Source organism: Gopherus flavomarginatus, chromosome 15 (assembly GCF_025201925.1).
Source record: "Gopherus flavomarginatus isolate rGopFla2 chromosome 15, rGopFla2.mat.asm, whole genome shotgun sequence".
In the NCBI taxonomy this organism is placed as follows: Eukaryota; Metazoa; Chordata; order Testudines; family Testudinidae; genus Gopherus; species Gopherus flavomarginatus.
In genome coordinates this window covers 26,208,804-26,232,236 of record NC_066631.1, presented here as the reverse complement: position 1 = coordinate 26,232,236, position 23,433 = coordinate 26,208,804, and the positions used below count along the sequence as shown (strand labels likewise).

Genomic DNA, 23,433 nt, shown 5'->3' with positions numbered 1-23,433 from the left:
GAGTGTAACATAGTATGTTGGTACTTAGTGTATGCTGTACATTTTCATTTCAAAGAATAGCTGCTGAAGGACCATCTTTAATTGTATTAAATAATCCTGCTTATTCAGAGTTAATAGCTATAAAAAGCGAAAGGTAGAATACAAAACACTTTCTTTAAACTGTTTTTGATGGAAATAGATGTATTTTTATGGGAAGATTTCTATACATATCAAATTTATATGAACTGTTTGAATCAGAGATGAAGTCAAAAGTAATTCTTCCTGATGTTGGCCTCTCTAGGCACAGGCTTTTATAATCCTAGTGCTGGACTGCTGCAGCATCCCACTTCAATTTTTTTGTAAATAGGTAATCATCATTGTTGAAATAATGAGTGCTTGCTTGTTTTATTCTGTTGTAGAGTCATTTCCTACAGTGCAATGAGGACAACCCAGAATTCACAGATGTAGACTGTGTGGTCTTTGAGTCGCCATACCCAATGACAATGGCACTTTCTGTTCTGGTCACCATAGAGATGTGTAATGCTCTCAACAGGTTAGTTATGGCTGAAGTAGATAGCTGAGATTCACTTGGGTTTTTTTCATGAAATTATAAAGTTTTATACAGAGAACTGTCTAGGCATTAAGAAAGGATACGTAAGTAATAAATTACAGTGAGGGAATGGTGAATTCCTGAGTTGGCATATTGAAGGCCAAAGGATCATTTTTCCTAGATCACATTTGAGATCTTATGCTATAAGCAGAGGTATCATTTTAAATCCTTCAATTCACTCTTGGGACTTCGGTATTAGACTGCTAGGATATTTTCCACTGTTTAATTTAAGCCTCATCAATCAGATTAACCCTCATACTTCTCCTATAAAGTGATATTAAGGAGACCTAAAATAAGACTGTTAAATATATGGGAAATAGTTTTTCCTGCCCTACGGGAGCGTGCCTCAACTAATTAATACTAAATTATAAATGGAAACCTCTAAATAGCACAATATGCCAAGGGTATTTGAAGAAACAAATTGGAGGTCAGTTAAATTTAAAATACTCTGCATCTGAGATTCCTCTTCCTAAACTCTGCATTGCAGCACAAAAACCTCCTCTGGTATAGCCAAAACTTAGATTGAACCTGCACAGAAAACGGATTTAAACAAAAGCATTGTTAGTGTGTGTTAGATATATGAAATAGGCCCATTTTAATATTCTTGTGCCAACTGTAATCTTGTATAAACTCTCTGCTAATTAAGATGGACAGTAATTTTAGTTTAAAATGCAGTCTAATGCTCAAAGCAATGTAACCGTGTTAGCTCTTTGAAGTACATTAGTATATTGCTGTTATACACCGTTAGTCTAATAAACTGTTAGAGTTTAGTAGCATTGTGTAACATCTTTTTATTTAATACAGCAACTAGTTAGCTAGTTTTAAAACAACCTTTAATCACCTGAAAACTGATTAATGACCAAGTGTCACCAGTCCCCTAACTGTCTTGTTCTTAAATACTCTTACCTCACAGGCACAGAATTATGTCCTGCTAAGATGCCTAATGTGCTTTGTTGAATGTCCTATTCTAATGTCTTATGTATGCACTGTTTCTGTTACAGTTTATCAGAAAACCAGTCCTTAATGAGAATGCCTCCATGGGAGAATATCTGGCTGCTGGGTTCTATTTGCTTGTCCATGTCACTCCATTTTCTTATCCTTTATGTAGAACCATTGCCAGTAAGTAAACTTGTTAATTAGGTGCAAGCTACTTACAACAAGAGTGGCAAAACTATTTGCCTGTAATAATGTTTTAAGTTTTAAGTTTCAAAGAAGAAAAAACACTGATTTTTATTTTTTTTTTTAGTGTGTACAAGTAAAAGGATCTAATGTTTGGCTTCTCTTCCACAGCTCATCTTCCAAATCACACCTCTGAATGTGACACAGTGGCTGATGGTGTTGAAAATCTCAATACCTGTAATTCTGCTAGATGAGACACTTAAGTTTGCGGCCCGTAACTACTTGGAACCTGGTAAAGATTGCGTGAAGCCTGCCACCAAACCATGTTCTTTATCAGCATGCACCGAAGGGATTTCCTGGCCATTTGTGCTCATTACTATGCCCTTGCTTATCTGGCTTTACAGTACAGACACTAACTTTAGTGATATGTTCTGGTCTTGACTGACATAGTGATGATTTTACATAAAGATGTTTAACTTAATCAATTTTTTTATTGTTTAAAGCAACTGTCGATTTCTGCTGAATTTTCACATGAACATACTTGCCGGTGATGGAGGTTTCATACTCTAGATTTTGTGTTTTTTGCTTTTTCTGACTCCAGTGGGGGCAATATTTTCCTCTTTTATACACAACTAAAGTGTCCATTGACATGTACAGAGAACTAACACTATTTTATGCAAATATTTTTTGTAGATGAAAAGCATGTACAGTGTTCTGTTTAATCTATTCATCCTTGTAAAAAAAACAAAACTTTTTTTTTTTTTTTTTTGAGCCAGCGGACACTCGCAAAACTAAATTGGTAGCAGATTTTAGGGAATGAATGTGTTTTCTAAAACTAAAAAGCATGCAACTGTCTGTCTCTTGCATGATCATCTGAACTTAAGTTGAGATCAGTTTATTTTTTATTCATAAGCCGATTTTTCTGCACTGGGCAGAGAGTGCTGCTACCTCAGTCAGTGGGTTTTTTTGTCCCTCCGTATGCCCCCTCATCTTAGCTTCCTGACTGTCCTGTTTACACCAGTCTTTGTAAGAGGTAGTTTGCCTAGTCCATGCTTGTGCAGAAAACATAATTCCAGGTGGAACCTGCTGGGTTCTTCTGCCATCCCTTCAACACACGTAGTATTTTAAGGTTATTTATTTAAATGTCTAATGTATTTTATTATAACAAACCTTGTTTTGCCAGTGTTGCCCACTTTATGGGGGGGAGGGGGGAAGAGGGCACTACTTCAGTCTATCCTAAACTTTTAAATGGACAAAGAAAATTCCATTTTTTTTTAAACTCTAAAAGATGGCTTAAGTTCCGTTTTTAATACCTTATTTACGTGTGTCAGATGTTTTTCGGTCTCTTAGATCAGGGCTTTTGTAATGTGACCTGGAAAAAATAACTTGCACTGCATAGTTAGAAATTGGATTTCTTACACTTTTAGTTAGGGCAATGATCAGTTACACATTTTGAGTTACTCTGCTGGCCTTGTTCTAGCCTGACTTAGAGAAATAACAAGCTCGTGTGTGTTTTTGTAAAATCTGTAAATAGCACATGACCAAATGAACATATTGTATAGAACTATTTTTATTTTAATGTGGCACTAACCACCTTCATTATATTATGATAAATGTTAGAGCATGTTTTCAAATTCAGTCCTGTATCAACAATGTGTAAGTCATTAACAGTCCTAACTGTGGTGTTTTTCTCCAATGCCTTCCAACATTCGACTAAAGTGAGTATTTCTCTTCCATTTCACCATCCCAGTGGTGACTTGCTGTAAAATGGCATATGCTGTATACATGTCAAAGAATAAATAGTAATTTCCTTCATTCCATGCTGTGTCTTGTCAGACTCTGCTGTGCTACGTTATTATCACCATTTTAGACTATGCATCCTATAGTATGAGGCCCAAATTATTGAAGAAAATTGCTTTACATTCAGGATCACAGTTCTTTTTGGGCCCAACAGCTTCAGTGCAGCAGGAAATTAGAGCTCTTGCTCAATATTACCCCACACTTGGGTCAAGTCAACTGTAAGCTTTTTCAAACCTATTGACAGCTGCTGTCTGAATTTGATGCCCAAGCGTTAATGCAAAATATATTGATGCTTATGACCAGACACTGCTTTATTCCAAAGATATGCCCACCATAGAAAATGTGAAATGCTGCTTCTCAGCTGCCTGTATCCATTCCAATTATGTTGTCAGGTACCTGGAGTGCTCACTTTGTAACAGAACAATCCATTGATTGTTTCCATTCAATGGAAACACTTTTTGTACAATGTTCATGTGAAAAGACAAAAAGGAACATTCCTGCTAACCTCAGCCCGATCAGTGCGGAGCTTTTGAGAGCAGCCCTGGGGGCATAGTGGCTTTGTAAAATGGCAGACGGTGTGTTGGTTTAAATCTGTTTAATAGCAGTTACTTTGTTGAATGTAACTGATCAATTAAATCAAGGCACCAGAGAACTCTGAGCTGTGCCTGAGGGGCATGGATAATGTAGGTTCCATGCTTTCACCTGGCTTCAGATGCGGAAGCTTAAATGCCCCCAAAATACAATAAATATAAACCAAAACCATTCTGAAATCACACCACGAGTCCCAACTATCTGTTGTCCCTCCTATATGCAGACCAAGGGCTTGTCTACACAGTGTGGCACTGTGCATCAGAGGGTGTAAATTGCAGAGCACTCTGTACTGTTACACTCTTAACCGCCAGCGTAGACCTTGCTGACACCCTCAAACTTTCCTAGTGTGCAATGATTGGGCCCTACCGAACTCCCAGCCTTGAAAAACATGTCACGGACCGTGAAATCGGATCTTTAGTGTGCTTTTACCCTATGCTGTACAGAGTTCACAGAGGGAAGACCCATGTCTCTCAAATTGGGGGTCCTGACTTGAAAAGGAGTTGCGGGGGGGGTCACAAGGTTATTTTAGAGGGGGATCATGGTATTGCCACCCTTACTTCTGCACTGCGTCCTGCAGAGCTGGGCCCTCAAAGGTGGCAATACCATACCATACCATACCATACCATCCTTACTTCTGCCCTGCTACTGGCAAGGGCTCTGCTTTCAGAGCTGGGCTCCCAGCTGGCAGCTACTGCTCTCCAGCTGCCCAGCTCTGAAGGCAGCACCGCTGCCAGCAGTAGTGCAGAAGTAAGGAAAGGAGTTCTACAAACCCCCTACAATAACCTTGTGATGACACACACACACCCCCTAACTCCTTTTGGGTCAGGATCTCTCCAATTATAACACCATGAAATTTCAGATTTAAATAGCTGAAATGAAATTTATAATTTTTAAAATTAAAGGGACCAAAATAAACCATTAACTTGGTAGGGCCTTAGCAATGATGATGTCCTGTTTGAAATAATGCTAGTTAACATTCACTAGGAACCTCTGAAGGTGTGTCAGCGTACACAGGGCAGTTAGACTGCAGCACTATAGAGCACTCTACAGTTTACACCCTTCTGGTTGCTCTGGTATGCCCTGTAGATGCATCTTCAGTGTGTTTAGCAAAGCCTCTTCTGTTTAGTGTTAGCGGCTCACTGTGGGGTGTTTCATAAGATCAGTGTCATCTGGTAGGAGAATACAAGTCCCTGAACACTTAACTAATGTACTTTTTAGTATTGTGCTGAATGCCCTTAGTGGGGCTGATGGAAGGATCTCTCCTTGCAGTGGGATGCACATCCTTCCCAGGAACTACATCCATGGGGCAGTGTAAACTTAGAATGCCTTATCAGCATTCATGATTCAGAAGGGAGTACCTGCTTCTTGGAAAACAGGGAACAGTTTCCACAGCAACTTTCCTAATATAAACAGATGATATTCTCTGAATTGGGCCTTTAAGACGCACACTGTCACTAAAACCACTAATAAGGACTGCCTTCTTACAATTAAAACTACAGTAAATTAACCCCATTTGCTAACATTGAACTTGATGTTATAAACGGTATTTAGTTACAAAGATAGGGCCTGTTTCCAGAAATGTTATCTGGAACATTTAGGGGGAGCTATAGGTGTTCAACCTTTGGAATGTCAGAGCCACAAATCCTGGAACAAGGGACACATACAATCCAAGCATTTTAAGTTCAAGCCAGTGGCAGGGGGTTGAGAGTGTAACTTCAGGAATACTATCGATACAAAACTTATTTGCTTTTGGGACAACTTTTCCATCTATTTCACTAAACCATCCTCTGAGCACATGACTTGCTTTTACAGAAGTTAATAGGCCATCAAGTTGTTCTGGTCACTTAAACCTCAAATGGATTTAGTTTTAAGAGTGGGTTCTTGTGGGCTTTTTTTTTTTTTTGGGGGGGGGGGAGACAACATTAACATTTTCTGTAGTGTCAGCATCTTTAATATTTTTAGGCAAGTTTTGCCATTAACATCTTTTTCCTTTAAACGTGGTGAATGTAAGTAGTGCACCAACAATGAACACTTTAAAGGCTTCAAAGATTGTTCACTTCAAAACAAGGACTTTAAAAGGTTAGGTGGGGGGGGGGGGCAAGCTTCTGTCTCTGAAGCAGACTGCCCACCATCTTAAGGGAGTTTCATGCATCTCCAGTGACCTACTTGCATGGTTTTAGAAGCAGCATGCAAACCTGCTCCTGCACAGAGAGCAGCATATAAACCGGACACTTAAGGGTGAAAGTAGGAAATCTGGATCGTGGGGTGGAGCAGGCTGAACAGAGGGGAAAAACCTGGGTTGACTTCTTTTTCTTTAAACCTGAGGTTCTGAGCTCTAGCAATATACTTGTTAGGGGCATAATCTAAAGTTGGAGCATGAAAGCACTCTACCAGTTCCATGAGTAAGCATTAATTGTGAAAAATTGAACTTGAAGCCAGTGCAGATTCTACCCCACCTCTACTATTTCAAAGGCAGCTGCTATTATGAAAGCCTAAAGAATCTTACCCTCTGTCCTTCCAAGAGCTCTCACCAGAGAGGGACTTAAGCTGCCTGAGGCATAGATCTGCCAAGCTTCAAGGTCCATCAGACTGATTCTTCCTTCTGCTGGATGTTCACCTTCATCCTCCTGAGTGAGCCAGCTCACGCAGATGCCCAGCATGGAGCTATTGTTTGTGCTCTACAGCCTCTGACCCTGGATTTCAATTTTGAGGATGCTTCCTTAATCCACACTTGACAAGGCCCAGCTTAATCTTTAAGATAGGATAGGATGGCGCAAAGCTGCTTGAATGCTGAATTAGAAAGGGAGACTTTAGGATACCATAGTGAACTATCCTGGCCTGCTGCCTGCCCAGTTCCCCTTTGCAAGTGTTACACAGGCAGCAAAAGTAGCGTGAGGAAGAAAGGAGGGACTTGTGTGACTACAGTGTTCCTCTCTAGCTAACTAAAGTAGGGCTGTCAAGTGATTTAAAAAAAAAATAAGTGCACTGTCACACAACAAAAGAATATCATTTAAATACTTTTGGATGTTTTACATTTTTCAAATATATTGATTTCAATTACCACACAATACAAAAAGTGTACCGTGCTCATTTATTACAAATATTTGCACAGTAAAAATATTTTTCAATTCAGCTAGTACAATCTCTTTATCATGAAAGTGCAACTTACAAAGGTAGAATGAATTATGTACAAAAAATAACCATTCAAAAATAAAAATGTAAAATTAGTACCTTACAAGTCCACTCAGTTCTACTTCTTGTTCAGCCAATTGCTCAAACAAGTTTGGTTACATTTGCAGGAGATAATGCTGCCTGCTTCTTGTTCACAATGTCACCTGAAAGTGAGAACAGGCATTCTCATGACACTTTTGTAACTGGCATTGCAAGATATTTGTGCCAGATACGCTAAAGATTCTTACGTCCCTTCTTGCTTCAACCACCATTCCAAGGGACGTTCATCCATGCCGATGACCAGTTCTGCTCGATAAAAATCTTAAGCAGTGCAGACCAATGCATACTCAAGCTCAGTGGTTTGAGCATTGGCCTGCTAAATCCAGGGTTTTGAGTTCAATCCTTGAGGGGGCCATTTGGGGATTGGTCCTGCTTTGAGCAGCGGGTTGGACTAGATGATCTCCTGAGGTCCCTTCCAACCCTAATAATCTATGATTCTATGATTTTCCACATGAGTCAGATGCCACCAGAAGAAGGTTGAATGTCACCTGAAAGTGAGAACAGACATTTGCATGGCACTTTTGTAACTGGCATTGCTTTTGGTGGTTCGATCCTGTAGTTTCCACATTGGAGTGTTGCTCTTTTAAGACTTCTGAAAGCATTCTCCACACCTCGTCCCTCTCAGATTTTGGAAGGCACTTCAGAGTCTTAAATCGTGGGTTGAGTGCTGAAGCTATCTTTAGAAATCACACATTGGTACCTTCTTTGCATTGTGTCAAATCTGCAGTGAAATTGTTCTTAAAATTAACATGTGCTGGGTCATCATCCGAGACTGCTATAACATGAAATATGGCTGAATGCAGGTAAAACAGCAGGAGAAGTACAATTATCCCCCAAGGAGTTCAGTCACAAATTTAATTAACACTGGTTTGTTTTTTTTAAACGAGTGTCATCAGCATGGAAGCATGTCCTCTGGAATGGTGGCCAAAGCATGAAGGGCATATGAATGTTCAGCATATCTGACATAAATACCTTGCAATGCCAGTTACAAAAGTGCCATGCAAATACCTGTTCTCACTTTCAGGTGACATTGTAAATAAGAAGCCAGGAGCATTATGTCCCATAGAACGTAAACAAACTTGTTGTCTTAGCAATTGGCTGAACAAGAAGTAGGCTCTAAAGTTTCACATTGTTTTGTTTGAGTGCAGTTATGTAACAAATCTACATTTGTAAATTGCACTTTCACGATAAACGGACTGCACTACAATACTTGTATGAGGTGAATTGAAAAACTAATTTTTACAGTGCAAATATTTGTACTAAAAATATAAAGTAAGCACTGTACACTTTGTATTGTGTTGTAATTAAAAAATATTTGAAAATGTAGAAAAACATCCAAAATAATACATTTTAATGGCATTCTATTGTTTAACAGTGCGATTAAGTGTGATTAATCAATTTTGTAATCACAATAGTTTGAGTTAATCGCAAGTCGACTGTGATTAATTGACAGCCCTACTAACAAGCAGCACTGATATGCTTGGATCTTGTCTTTAGCCAAAAGGATGAGAAGTGGAAAGGATTCTGACAACCACAAAGGAATAGCTTGGGAAAGACAAAGCTGCATTACTTCTAAGAAAGTATTATTTCTTGCCAAAATTTAAACTTTCATATTAGAAGAATTCCTTTTGAGTCCCAACTAGCTGGGTCATCTTGGGGGAGCAGTTCAACTGCATGTTTATTTTTCTGGGAAAAAATTTTCCACATTTTTGCCAACCGAACTTGGTAGATTTTGTAGTGGGGAGGGAACAAAATATGCAGAGGTTTGTGAAGTGTTCACTCACAGGGGATCCATTTAACCTACATCATAATCCCACAGACAAATATCTTGTTAGTAATTAGCTGCAAAGTAACTTGCATTTCTCCTTTTCAGACTCGGCACCAGTGTTTCTTTGAACACTTCTGTGCCTTCTGACTGCTTCCATTTTCCTTTTCACACTTCTGAGCTTTCTCCATGGTCAGCTATTGCACCCTGGGTTACTTAATGCTCTCCTTTGGTAATCTTAATCTTTTGGATCCCTGATGCATAAACAGCATAGGGGAACCTAGGTTTGTAGCAGGCGAGGTGAAAGACAGCTGGATGAAAGATATACCTTTCTAAGGCTTATGCTAGAAAAAAGTTTGTCAAAATCCAAAAGCATCCCCTTTGGTTGGGACAAGAGCACCCTCTGTGGGATGCTGAAAATCTTACCTAATGCTGCTTCTAGCTGGAGGGAAGATGTTGTTCAGATGCATCTAATAGTCTAGGGCTACTCAGATGTCTTGATAGTGTGGACTCTTGTTGCTATTTCCTCTCAAGAATATTGGCTCTCCAAAGAGCTATTCCAGAGCCCTATTTAAATGGCTGCTCCATTTAACCTACACAAATGGAAGATGATTGGTATCTGATTACTTTAGATAACACTTCAAGAGACCAAATGTGAAAGATACTGTATAAAACAATTCCATTCTATACAATTGCTATATGGCTAATGTTTGTGGGAAGGCTATTTTGTAAACACTTAAATGTAAGAAAATGAAGTTTTAATCAGTGGTGATAAAATGCTGTACAGCAAGACTCCAAGAACACAGCTGATAAGTGGAATATAATAGCCAATAGCTCAAACAGGAAGGATGATGGAGTTAGCTGAGATGGGAGGGCGAAATTGTCTGTTTCTCTTGCACTAGTCTTATTTGCCTTTTGCACTTCTAACCATTGTTTCCATAATCTCTGCTAATCACAGCTTTAATTGCATTAATATTAAGCCTACTCTGAAAAATCTTAGCAGCATAGCCTGCTAAGTGCAGTCCTAAGAACTCTGTAGGGAATTACAGTATTTTTTTATCCTTAAATACAGGGTAAAATAGTCATTTTATTACAAACCCTCTTGTCTATGTAGTTTAATGACTTCTTCCAGAATTAGTTGCATAATCTGGATAATTAAAGGGACACTTAGGTCAACTTTGAGTCAAAGCCTACTTCAGCAACTTTTTTTTTTTTTTTTTTTTTTTAAAGAGACACTTCCATGAAATTTTTTTCAAAGTTGGTTTATTTTTTTAATTCATGCAGGCGTTAGTTCAAATATTAAAACCTTAAGTCAGTGCATAAGAACCTGAAAGTGAAAAGAGCTTTGTCTATTTCCATTGGCTAGACAGAGAAATGCAAAACTACATGAAAGGAAATTAGGTTTTAACTCTTTCACCTTCAATCTTTTGGTGACAAATGCTGGCCCTCCTGCAGGCCATGGGAGCTTTGTCACTGATTTCACTCAAGGTGTTTAGCTCAGGTTTTTTAAACCTGACCGTGTCCTTTCAATTAAAATATCAGTTATTCAACTTAACATTCTCTCTTCTCTCACTATTGATCTTACAATTCTTGCTTTTGAATACAGCATTATTCATCCTTTCACTAACTGATGCCTTTTTCTTTCCTTTTCAGCATTGCTGGAGTAATCACTTCCTAAACAATTTTGCAGAAATGTAAGGTTGTTTTGTTGCGTGCATGTGTCTTAGCAACACATCTGGCAAAACCTCTGCATGTATCATGTAAAACACCAACAAAAACCTGCTTTCCCTAAAACAAAACTCATTGTGTGCTCTGTGGAGGAAATGTGTGGTACCATTAGGGCTTCAGTTATACAAATGTACAAATGTTCAATATAGCTTAATGAATCAGAAAAAAATCTCCAGAGAAGTTTGGTTTCTTTGCTGCATGGAGAAGACTGTTTATTCTTAAACATTAGGCCAAAATTAAGGAGCTGTCAGCCAAGTTTCCATATTTCTCTGTATAAAATGTATAATAGACTAATGCATGCTTTCAGTTGTAAGTAGCCAAATCTTTCGGTATTGTATCATCTAAACATACTACTTTATGAACAGCTATGTACAATACGCTATGCTATTTATAAATTCAGTACAAAACTACAGATGTTGAATGTTTAAACTGTAAGCCTCTGGTTCATAACTTCAGATTTTTTATTTTTTGTGTGCAAAGATACCTCTCTTGCACTAATGTAATTTATTTAAATCTAAAGCAGTAGACAGATGTTGGTGCAATACAAGTGTTTGTGTGATGCATTTCTCTAAAAAACAAAAAAGTGTCAGTTATAACAACTGCATGTGACCTTTAGAAGTTGTTAAGAAGATCAATTGTCTATTTCAATGCTGACAATAATAAGCATCACACTGAATTTCATTGTTTCAGGTAAATAAATTTATTCTACAATATCTACTTGGCGTGTTATTTTATGCACTTTGTTTTCTGCAGGTATAAGTATACATACTTCAGCACTGTCTTATATTAATGCCAGGATGACAATTACTAGCAGCAGCAGCGCTGCAATCTTTCCTACTAGAACTATGCAGATGCCAGCTGCTCTTCCTGCAGTATTGACCTCCTCGCTGGTGTGATTTTTTTATCCCCTTCTGTGCAGGGGCTAGCGGGTAGTTAAGGGACACTTGAGTACTTTGATCACTTAATTTTTTTTAAATGCTCTCCATTGTTTGTAAAAACCCTCTGAGAAACGTCAAAATAAACATTTTTCCCAAGTAATTTTTTACTTTTGATCCTTCTCTATCTTGCAAATAAGGATTATCCTTACCCCCAAATTATATAGGGCCACTAATATTCCCCATGATCCACAGATTAAGGCCAAAAGGGTCCCTTGTGATCAATTGTACTTGCCCTCTAGCCACCAGCTGACACTATGACCTATTAAACTCCTGCCTCAGCCTCAATTAGCTGGATTCCTAGCTTCAAGTTGTGTGCTCACATCAGCCATTATCTCAGCTAATCTTGGCCTCCACAAAACTAGAGTTCAAGACTCTTAAGTTAAGGCTATTAAAGAACCTACTGCCCCCAAATGTCCTATAATGCCCTGCTGCCAAGCCAACAAATCAGGGAAAGTTAGAAAGACCAAGGGGTAAAGGGAGAGTGTTTCTTTCTCTGAGGCAGTTTCCAAAACGAGCTTCAGTAACCTTTTAAATGTAATGCCCCCTAATCTCCATCTTGTGACACACTCCAGCTCATCACTAGCAAGCAAAGCTAAACAAATGTGTTTTTTATCATTTGGGATTTCTCAGTTCAAACAGTGCAGTATTTAAAGCTTTACTACCCTGAGATCACGCTGTTCCAATAATACTTGTTATAAAATTCTGCAAAACTCTCGTGTGCATTTTTAATACATAGGGAGATTTAGAAATAAATTGTTAGCAGTCCCTCTGCTTATGGAATTATTTCCTACTATGGTAGTGTTGTAAGTATATTAAGCACTGTAGTTCTGATTCCTGGAGTTAGAAAACGATGACAGTTCATCCCTCAGCTCTAATCTACAAACTGTCTGGCTTCACTCTCCTCTCCTGTAAACTAATTTCAGATGCAATGATGTATCTATGTGCTCTAACAGATGCTTCCAAGTTGCTATATTTCTAATACATTGCATTTACACGGTGCCTTTCAGTCAAGGATCCCCAAAGGCAAAACTAAAGCTAAATGGCTAGATTACTTGGTCAAGTAACTAAAGACCTGACTGCTGTCTTGGCTGGACTAACTCCCAGGCTGATGTTTTATCCTCTAGATTGTTACTTCCTTACCACTTACTTCCAAAGACAAGGATCACAGTTTGTTAAACTGAAACTGCTGTAAGTTACATATGTGTGGTACCCCCAAGAGATTTATCCGTTCAGGACGACCGTCCCTGGATGGCTTGGAACAGGACTGATCAGCAGGGGAGACGTGGTGCTCCCTTTTTACACCTTGGCCCTCTGACTAGTACGCCCATAGACAAGACATTTGAAAAGCTAATTGCCAGTATTACAGTGGGTGGCACATCTAAAAAGTCCTTATACTGAAGACAGTTGGTTCAAAATCTGCACTGCTATTCTGGCAAGTTACATTCTAAACATCACATCAGCATTCTTACAGACAGACACTAATCTGCTGACCAGAACAAGATTGTCAAACTCTCAAAATTAAATGCTTTTAAAACAAGTTAAAAATAAAGGTTAGCTGTAGCCATCACACTTTGAGTCCCATGTATACTTAAGGAGCTCTAACTCGCTGAAAGTTATTCATACAATGAATAGATGCAGAGAATGCACTGACACATGCTAGCGAGGCTGCTGGATGCCTAGCACTCAGAGCCACAGTGAGCGTGGTAAAAGATGCATGCTTACATAACTCAGCCTGACTCATTCCAATAGTCGATCCTACCACATGCTGCCATGGGGCTGGGTCTTGGTCACATGAGAGTCAATAGACGCTGAGCAGTAATTAACTATAAAACAGTCTGAGGGGGTGAAGTTCATTCCAGTGTGGAGATCACATCACACTGTATCCTAAGGGCTGAACAACACATCCTGGTGTGGCCTCTCCACAGGGGTGAGTTTCACTTTATAGCACTGGCTCTCAACCAGGGGTAAGTGTAGACAAGGTCTATATATCGGGGTATGCAGAGAGGTCTTCCAGGGGGCACATCAACTCATCTCGATACTTGCCTAGTTTTTCCAACAGGCTACATAAAAAGCACTAGCAAAGTCATTACAAACTAAAATTTTAATACAAGGAGTTATTTATATGGCTCTATATACTATACACTGAAATGTAAGTACAACATTTATATTCCAATTTTATAATTATTAGTAAAAATTAGAAAGTCAGCAATTTTTCAGTAATAATGTGCTGTGACGCTTTTGTATTTCTCTGTCTGATTTTGTAAGCAAGTAGTTTTGAAGCGAGGTGAAACTTGGGGGTACACAAGACAAAGACAGCTGAAAGGGGTACAGTAGTCTGGAAAGGTTAAGAGTCACCACTTTATAGAACTGAAAGTCACACATAAATCTTGGATTGGGGGGTAGAGGGAGAGGTAAAGTTTAGCGAATGTCTCAGGTCTTGACCAACCAAAACGTCCCTGGAAATTTCGAGAGAGGAGAGGGACAGGAGGAAGCAGTTCTCTCCTTTGGTGTGTTTAGCTTTGGCCAGGGTCTGAAACAAATTAGAAATCTTTAACATTTTACCTATATTAGCCATTAATTAGGACACAAGAAAATCTATACCTGCTATACCAGCCTGACCCAACGCTGGGTCCCCCATACATTACAACAGACTGCCTTACAGAGCAAATCTTCACCATCTCTGATTATCAAGTGCCTGCTGTCATAGCATCTAAATCCCAAATAAGGTCTTCTCCAAATTATTAGCTCCCTGTGGTAGTTTCAGTCCAGGCTCTGTCCTCAGGCGACGCCCTCGGTAATGTGGAACTGCCACTTGACATTGGCATGTGGACTTTGAGAGAAATGATAACCAGCAGTTAAAACTAGAGCTGGGGAAGTTTTTTTTGACAAGTTGCGTAACTGCATTTTTTGGCAACTAGACAAGCTGCGTGAGGTAATAGCTTCTGCTGGTGAAAGAGACAAGCTTTATAGCTTAAGAGCAGCTCTGGAGCTCAAACTCATCTCTTTCACCAACAGAAGTTGGTTCAATAAAATATGACCTTACACACCCCGTCTCTGGAATATCCTGGGCCCAACATGGCTGATACCGCTGCAAATTAAAAATGCAGTTGTCAGCCAAAACCACTCATGAATTCTACACGAATTCACCAAATATTTTCATTAAAAAATGTGGGAGAAGGGCTAGATTCAGAAGGGGAGTTACATGCCATTCACAAAACTGAGGAGAGGTGTTGGGGGCGGGGGGCTTCTATCCCAGTGGTTGGAGCACTCACCCCAGAGATGGGAGACCTGAATTCAAATCCCCGCAGCGTGAGCTGGAGCAGGGAGTTTTATTTCAGTTTTCCACATCCTGAGGGAGTGCTCTAACCACAAGGCCATGCACTCCTCAGGGGCGGGGTCTCAATCGCTCCTGTTGAAGCTGTCTGGTGTTGTATGAATAAATATTAATTGTAACGGGGACAGGAACCAGTGCGTCCTCATCCGCAAAAGTGCCCTGCCACTAGGTTATAGTCTCTCTCCCCCAATTCATATTGAACTATTTCTATGGGGCAGAACAGTTTCCACAGCAGAGATTAAGAACTCCACCCCAGAATATACTACAGCCCAGTGGGTGGGAGACACACTTACAATAGGTAGTTCAAGTCCCCGCTCCCCAAGAGGCGGAGTGGGAATTTGAAGCTGAGTCTCCTAAAGCCCTGGTGAGGAGCTATATTGCAGTAGAAGACAGGCAACACCTCCACTTGGACATGCCAGTCACAAAACTAAAAGTGGTCTCTGCTTTTCATACCAAACCAAAGAGGTTGTTAAAAATGCCTGAAAACAAACAAAAAAAAATGGAAAATCACTTTGTTCTGACGTGCTGAGAAAACCCAAAACGTTTTAATTTTGGGTCAGTCCAATCTTTTTTTTCCGGTGCAGCCAGCAAACTGAAAAAGTGATTCTTCACACAGCTTTAGTTACCACCACAGAGGGGGTCAGGGATTCTGACTAGAAAACTTGCACACAAGGGTTATTCGGACAAAAAGGACAGGTTCAAGACTGACCACAGGGGAGACTGATTGAAACAAGTAGGTCACATCCTTAAGCCTGCTGAAAGTGATGTGATGCTTTGCTGCAGTTCACCTTAAGATTAAGGGCTACAGTGTGTTCTATTTTAGAACCCGATGCCAGCAGGATTTGTGCCACACTGCATCCTGGTTCGCTACTGCAGGAACCAACTGAAGTCGTGCCAGATTCAGTCTCCTCTAATCCTACCCATTCCATGCTTGTGCCCAGGTAAGAGTTAAAAAGGGGAAGGGGAACTGAATAGATCTGGGGATTGGGCATGGAACACTGGAGCTCGTCCCCCTCTAACTTGCCAGCTCAAACACAGCCTATCTTGGTAGTGATCAGATATTACCACGTCAGTGTAGGGCTGCGTAGCTGCCTTTGTGACATTAATATGGTGAGGTACAGCCAGTCCCCAGCTAACAGGTGCCTGCATCATAAATTTGTCTCCCTTGGTATCAGTCTCAGTAGTGGCGCCAAGGATTGAACAAGTTGTGGTGACAGAACTATCCTCCCCGGCCCCCCGCTAGAGCAGTTCAAGGTTAAAGGACAATAGCAGGAGAAAGTAGGGGGAGCCGGCACCGCCACAGCCTGTGTTTGGACCTGTTCTAAACAGAGGCGTACTCCGAACTACCTTTACAAAAAGGGAAAGGTGAAGCTGCCCTTTGGAGCTGGCTAAAGGGCTGAATTTGTGAGAATTTTATTCTCCTGCCTGTAAAAGCGTAACAGCTGAGCCTGAGGGACGGGAAGCTTATTGTACAGGCAACCTGAGCTCCCATGTCATGTGTCACAATTGTGAGCCTGCAGGAGTCATCTGTGCCCCTGTAAATTCAGAGCATAACTCTGAATGATGGACAGATAGGCCACTGCCAAAGAAATGCTTCGCATTGTCCAGTTCATTGTAGTTTCTCTCTTGGGTTAGTTACTGGAGGCAAGCTGAGAGGCAACCCAAATAAATGGAAAACAAATTTGGGAACCACAACAAAAGCCATAAGCCCTATGCTGTTTACGTAGGTGGCAGGCTCACTTTTCCTACACAATGAAGTCAAAGAACATCGCTTAATAATGGAGCAAGATAATATCACAGGCAAGCCATAAAACACGCAGCGAGCTGGTGCTTTAGTATCCAAGTCACACAAATTCAATATGTTGGGATGGCAGAAGAGAGAACATTTCAGTCTCGCTCCCCTGCCCTGCCCAGAAATCATTGGGGCAGGACGCCCTACACAGCGTCTATAAACTTTGAAGAACGTTTTTTTTTCCACATTAATTGCATGTGGTAAAATCTCCAGATTACTGCTCCTAGACCCTAAACACACCCACACACACAGGGAGCCTCCCCTGACCTCCATCTCTCTCAAATGTGCCTCCACCTTGACCTGGAAGGACCATTGCCAGTGGGAGAGAATAGGACACTGGACATGGTCTCGCTGAACCCTGGCACGAAGTCAACCATAGAGCCAGGTGCGGGTGGAGTTCTTCAACTTCCCAGGAAGTCCTGTCAAAGATTCTGTCTCAACACATTTCCACTAGCAATTTCAGTACCTCATTTTTACAGTGGCCTCCTTGTTGTGGATGCAGTTTAATTCTGGGCCTAAATTACAGGCACAAGTCTCACGATTCAGAAATCTCAGCCTCTGATTTGTATGTACAATGGGCTGCTTTCGACCTCTCAGTGCACCCATAATGATTGACAGGGACAAAGCTACAATTGCACTTCATTGCAGACACAAACCTATGCCCACAAGAAAGAAGGCAGGTATTAGAAGCCTGGCCCTTAACCCAGAAGGCAGTGAATTACTGGGGGCAGGTTCTTCTGCCTTCACCTTTTGATCTCTTTCCTTGAGATCCAGTGACCTTTGCCCCTCCTAACGCAGAACACTTTAGTGTAACCAGTGTCTTTACAAGCTATACACTGAGAGCCTCTATGCTTCAGTTTATAATACCTGGCACTGGGCTCAAGCTATAGGCTTGCTCCTTGTATGCACCTTGGCAGGTTTGTTATTAAAGGTGCTAAACAAAGGCTGCTTGCGGATAAGGGAGGTAGCAGTTTCAAAGCCCAAACTCCCCTTGCGTAAATGAGTCGTGAAAATCTTTCACTTTGCAAAAGAAATCTGATCAGTGAAAAATTCACTGCAGTTCAGACCCAGTCTTCAGTCAACCTGTCAATACCTGGAGCAATAGGAGGTGCATGAAAATGAGGCCAAGTTTCCAAAGCTCCCAGGTCCTGTTACAGCCTGTCCTCTAAGTTATAGATTTGCTGCAGCTGAACTATGGAGCTTTGCTTTGGGAGGCTGCACAATTACCAGCCACACCCATGTGTTATGTCACTCAGGCTCTGCGGTAATACAACAAAAGGCTAGGTGCACATGACTGAGCAGGCCCTGGAAATTCTTGTGTGTGGGCAGCTCAGAAACATTTCCCACTTAAAATCATTTAACACTAAACCTGGAGCTGAACAGACCACACTTTTAGGGTGCAAAATCCAGAGCCAAGTCTATAGTTTCCCAAGGTCAGGGTGACTGGAGTGTTTCTGATTTACCTTTATAATGGGCCCAGTTTGACCTTGACCCCAAAGATAAGTTTAGCCAATAAATTTGATTCATTACTACCCCTCTCCTTGAGATTTCGGACCATCACTGAAGTACAGCAGAGGTCACAATGTATTTAACTTTTTGTCAATTTAGCACCTGTGAAGAGCAGCAGCTTCACAGCGCTGCAAGCCTGAGGTTCTCTATCTACAGACCTGGTTCCCCATGCTGCACATCTCCAGAGGGGAAAAAGGATAATTCAATCTCTATGGTCTATTCAGCCCATAGCCTCTCTGAGGAGAATGCCAGCACATGGGGCAATTAGTATCAGTGGGAGGAGGATGGAGGTTTGGACTAGAAGCTGGCCCACCAACTAATTTCACAGACTTCTGAACAGCTACTAGGCCTGGATTTGATCCAATAGCATCCAGCTGGAGGGTTCTATATCCCATCTCCAGTCCTGAGCCATCCAGTCCCCAAACACCACAAGCAGCGTGAGGAGCAATGGATGGCCCATGGTGCCCTTTCAGGCTGACACCACTTCTGATCGCCCCTAACCCCGCCACAATTAAATCTGGGCCTAGCTTGCGGCAGCATTTCCCATGGGGAGAGCTGCATGTGCACTGAGGGTTGGGCAGCTGCAAATCCTGGAGCTTTGACAGTTTGGAGTATCCCAATCTCTGTACTGCTTGCTAGTGATGAGCACAACCAACCCACGATGAGGGGAGGTTACATGGAGCAGAGGACAAGGGGGGGCGGCTGCATCAGTGGGGAGTAATACCTCAATTGGGTTAATACTTAGTACCCTTGTGAGGCACCCTCACCCCATGACAACCAGCACCCAAAGGTATCCATTAGTAGCATGTGTTATGCAGCCCTGGGCTACAGAGCTCATCACTGGGCCACCCCTGAGAATGGAGTGGGCTGAGGTAGGTCACTTCCTAGTAAGCACAGATTCAAGGCTCTTTGCCTGTGAGAGGGAATGTTTTGTTTCACATAATGGCCACGTGCCCAAGAACATGATTTCCTATATGAGGCCAAGAATTCTAGTAGCAACAGCAGGGTTAGCGATCATAAATGTCTCTTCCCCTATATGGGGCCAGATGATGGATGTTGTACCTTCTACTATGGAAACGTAGTCTGAATTTACAGCCTGAACAGTAAATCACCAGAACTAAAACTAGGTTAATAGCTCACCCTGCTTCCTGCAGTGCTTTCCAAGCAATGATGCTGCCAGAAAGTCTGGCAGCAATTAGGATGCAGCAGGGGAAGGGTTAAGCCTGTCTGTCTCTCTCATACACACTCTCCCAGCATTCCTGGGTGTGAGTGTTATTGGCAGAAGCATCCCAGCATTGAGATAAGCAAAGGAGGGAGACAAAAAATAATCAGTATTGGCACTGGAGTAAGAGGAGTTAACATCTGACAATCCTCAAGCCACACCTGGCAGGCTAGATGTATTTATTGCCTTTTCACAGATGGGGAAACTAAGTCCAGAGGCTAGTTACCACCTCCAGTCACAGAAAGGGTACGTGGCAGACCTGGGTTACAGTTCAGCTCACACATCTGACCACTTTGACTTTAAATGGAGACAACAGTGAGGGGGAGAAAAGTAGTCAAGACTTTACAAACCTTAGTAGTGTGACATTCTCCTCCACAGAACAACCATTGCAAGATTAATTGGAGCTAGCTTCCCACACACCTATTAAAAGCCCTGCTGCAGAAAGGATCAGAGTTCCATCTCCACATTCTGTCCTGCACTTGGTAATAGTTCTGGGCATTCAGTCAGCAGCAGCGATGGAAATCAGATCCAGCTGTTCCAGGCCAGTTAGCACCTGCACTAATGGCAGAATCATTATTTCCCAGGAGTAATACCAGGGCTTATATCTTCAATAAGTCTCCAACCACCACCAGAGAGGCAACAGTCACTTCAACAGGCCTGACATGCTGGCAAGTAGATGTCACTGATACACACACACAGGCCAAGTTTGGCCTGGATCTTACACAACTCCATTGACTAGTGGATATGCACAGATAATTATGTGCCCTGAGATACAAACTTATGCTTAGAAAAGAGATCCCAACAGAGGTTAAGCCATGTTATCCCTCCCAGCCAGTGACACAATATATTGATAAAGGACCCTGTCAAGATTTGTAAGATGAAAAAATGCCTGAAGAGCAATTTCTTACCAGTTTTCTGATAAAAGTTTGCAAAGCCCATCAAATCTCCAGCTGGAACTACACTGACTGCAGCTTTTACACAAGAGCACACAAGGAGGATATATGTTTACAGCGCCTTTCCTTGCTCTGATAGCACAGTGCTGAAGTTTACAGGAACATTACTGGGCTCCATCTTGGTCCTGAGTTACCAGCGTCACCTCCTCAGCCAATCAAAAGCAGCAAAGAATCCTGTGGCACCTTATAGACTAACAGACGTTTTGGAGCATGAGCTTTCGTGGGTGAATACCCACTTCCTCAGATGCATGTAATGGAAATATCCAGGGGCAGGTATATATATGTGTGCTAGCAAGCAAGCTAGAGATAACGAGGTCAGTTCAATCAGGGAGGATGAGGCCCTGTTCTAGCAGTTGAGGTGTGAAAACCAAGAGAGGAGAAACTGGTTCTGTATAATTACAGAACCAGTTTCTCCTCTCTTGGTTTTCACACCTCAACTGCTAGAACAGGGCCTCATCCTCCCTGATTGAACTGACCTCGTTATCTCTAGCTTGCTTGCTAGCACACATATATATACCTGCCCCTGGATATTTCCATTACATGCATCTGAGGAAGTGGGTATTCACCCACGAAAGCTCATGCTCCAAAACGTCTGTTAGTCTATAAGGTGCCACAGGATTCTTTGCTGCTTTTACAGATCCAGACTAACACGGCTACCCTCTGATACTCAGCCAATCAAGTGTCTCAAGGGAAACCACCTACATTATATGCTGAACATGAGGGGAAAAAAAATTTAAATTAAATCGTTGAAATGAAAAGATGGCATTGTCACAGGCAGCACAGCAATGTACTGTACCTCAAGCCAAAATGGGAAGAGGGCCTTGGGTTGATACAGGCAGCATAAAGTTCTTGAATCAGCTGCCAACATAAGTATCTCACTTGTGCCAACTGTTAAGCTCTTCTCAGCTGGGAGCATTCCAAGTTTCTAAACCCCAGTGAGCAAAGCAGTGTGCTGCTGCTACCTCCTGGTCAGGCCAGCTTTGATGTAAACAGGACTTTTTGTTCTTTGCTCTATTTTAAGATATGGATCAAGTTCTTGTCTCAGGACAGGCTATTTTTCTCTCCCCCTTGCCCTCCCATGCTAGACACATTCGAATGCTCAGAGGTCCTGGAATGCACAGCTGACAAGCTGGAAGAGTTCAAGACATTATCAAGGCAGAGTTTGAAACACAAGGTCATCACTTCCTTTCATGCCACACACTGACCAAACAAACCTCTTGCACTCTGCAAGAAAAACAACCTCCAGGACGTGGGATTCAAAAGAGGTTATTCAACTCCTCTTTCTCTTTATTTAGAAGTGTTACTGCCTATGAAAGGACTGACACTTGTGGAGCACAAAGTCCTTTCAGTTCCACATATCAGATATAACCGGGACAGTAGCAGCGCAAGCTCAAAACAGCATCCTACCAGCATTCCTCATTCCTTTGAGAGCATAACCTGGGGAGAATAAGATGCGGCTGGGGGAAGGAAGTTTGTTCTCAAAACCCTTTCAGTCCTTGGTCTCTCATGAGCTTACTAACAAAGCAGGGGAGCAGTTTTAACAGATGTTTACATTGTGAAATCCTGTCAGCATCTAACCTCACTGAAACTTCTGATGGTCATTCCTCTGAGAACACTAAAGCGTTAGTGTTAAGGCTAGTGACAGAAGTAGTCTAGTGATGGGGGCTAATTTAGCTACAACTAATCAGGAAAAAGATCTTGGAGTCATTCTGGATTGTTCTCTGAAGAGGTACATGCAGTGTGCAGCAGCAGTCAAAAAAGCAAAACAGGATGTTAGGAATAATTAAAAAGGGGATAGAGAATAAGATGGAGAATATCTTTTTTCCGTTATATAAATCCATAGTACGCCCACATCTTAAATACTGCATACAGATGTGGTCTCCCCATCTCAAAAAAGATATACTGGCATTAGAAAAGGTTCAGAGAAGGGCAACTCAAATGATTAGGGGTTTGGAACAGGTCCCATATGAGGAGAGATTAAAGAGGCAAGGACTTTTCAGCTTGGAAAAGAGGAGACTACGGGGGGATATGAAAGAGGTATATAAAATCATGAGCAGTGTGGAGAAAGTGAATTAGGAAAAGTTATTTACTTGTTCCCATGATATAAGTACTAGGGGCCACTGAATGAAATTAGTGGGCAGCAAGTTTAAAACAAATAAAAGGAAGTTGTTCTTCACACAGTGACCTTGCGGAACTCCTTGTCTGCGGAGGTTGTTAAGGCCAGGACTATAACAGGGTTTAAAAGAGAACTGGATAAATTCATGGAGGTTAAGTCCATTAATGGCTGTTAGCCAGGATGGGTGAGGAATGGTGTCCCTAGCCTCTGTTTGTCAGAAGGCGGTGATGGATGACAGGAGAGAGATCACTTGATCGTTACCTGTTAGATTCACTCCCTCTGGGGCACCTGGCATTGGTCACTGTCAGTAGACAGGATACTGGGCTGGATGGACCTTTGGTCTGACCCAGTACAGCCATTCTTATGTTATGTTCTTAAGTAGAAGGGTCAGTACGTCAAGTTCAAGTACACAGATCACCTAGCCTCCCTATTTTATTACTATCAGGTATATTAACAGTAAGTGGAATGATATGGACTAGCCAAAAACAATTCTATACATTTCAAATGCTTTTATAAACTGTTCCTACCCCACCCCTTTCCCCACCAAGAACCTCGCTCATGCTTTTTACCAGTTATCCCCCTCCCTTCTGTCAGTATGGAAATTGCAACTGACATTCTGAGTCTCCCATTTTCATAGCTGCACTAGTTTGCCTGCATCCAATCTGTGTTCTGGTGCAGCATTGCCTAGATCTGCTCTGAGCAAGGTTAGGCCTGGTCTACACACAGAGTTGTTCCAACTTAACTAA

General features: G+C 41.5%; 1 protein-coding gene and 1 long non-coding RNA gene across 8 annotated transcripts in view; one reads left to right on the top strand and one right to left on the bottom strand.

Annotated features, from left to right (window-relative positions):
- ATP2A2 (ATPase sarcoplasmic/endoplasmic reticulum Ca2+ transporting 2) overlaps positions 1-11,536 on the top strand; it is a 75,604-nt gene extending 64,068 nt beyond the window's left edge. Inside the window, exons 18-21 of one of the 3 annotated variants that reach the window (XR_007769476.1) lie at positions 399-532; positions 1,591-1,708; positions 1,880-3,426; positions 10,749-11,536. Coding sequence is in view for 2 of the 3 variants with exons in the window: in XM_050923912.1 (XP_050779869.1) it covers positions 399-532; positions 1,591-1,708; positions 1,880-2,149 (522 nt within the window). In the remaining variant the exon portion in view is untranslated. Of the gene's footprint in view, positions 1-398; positions 533-1,590; positions 1,709-1,879; positions 3,524-10,748 lie in introns of those variants that run through there. The other 2 variants (XM_050923913.1, XM_050923912.1) reach the window with 2 other exon arrangements.
- The window catches only part of LOC127034759 (uncharacterized), a 70,548-nt gene extending 49,826 nt beyond the window's left edge, over positions 1-20,722 (bottom strand). For 4 of the 5 annotated variants that reach the window (XR_007769488.1, XR_007769490.1, XR_007769489.1 and 1 more), the window contains exons 1-3: positions 20,527-20,722; positions 9,522-9,688; positions 6,606-7,434 (exon numbers count right to left, since the gene is read on the bottom strand). This is a non-coding gene — a long non-coding RNA (uncharacterized LOC127034759). The other variant, XR_007769492.1, reaches the window with a different exon arrangement.
- Between the last annotated feature and the right edge of the window lie 2,711 nt (positions 20,723-23,433).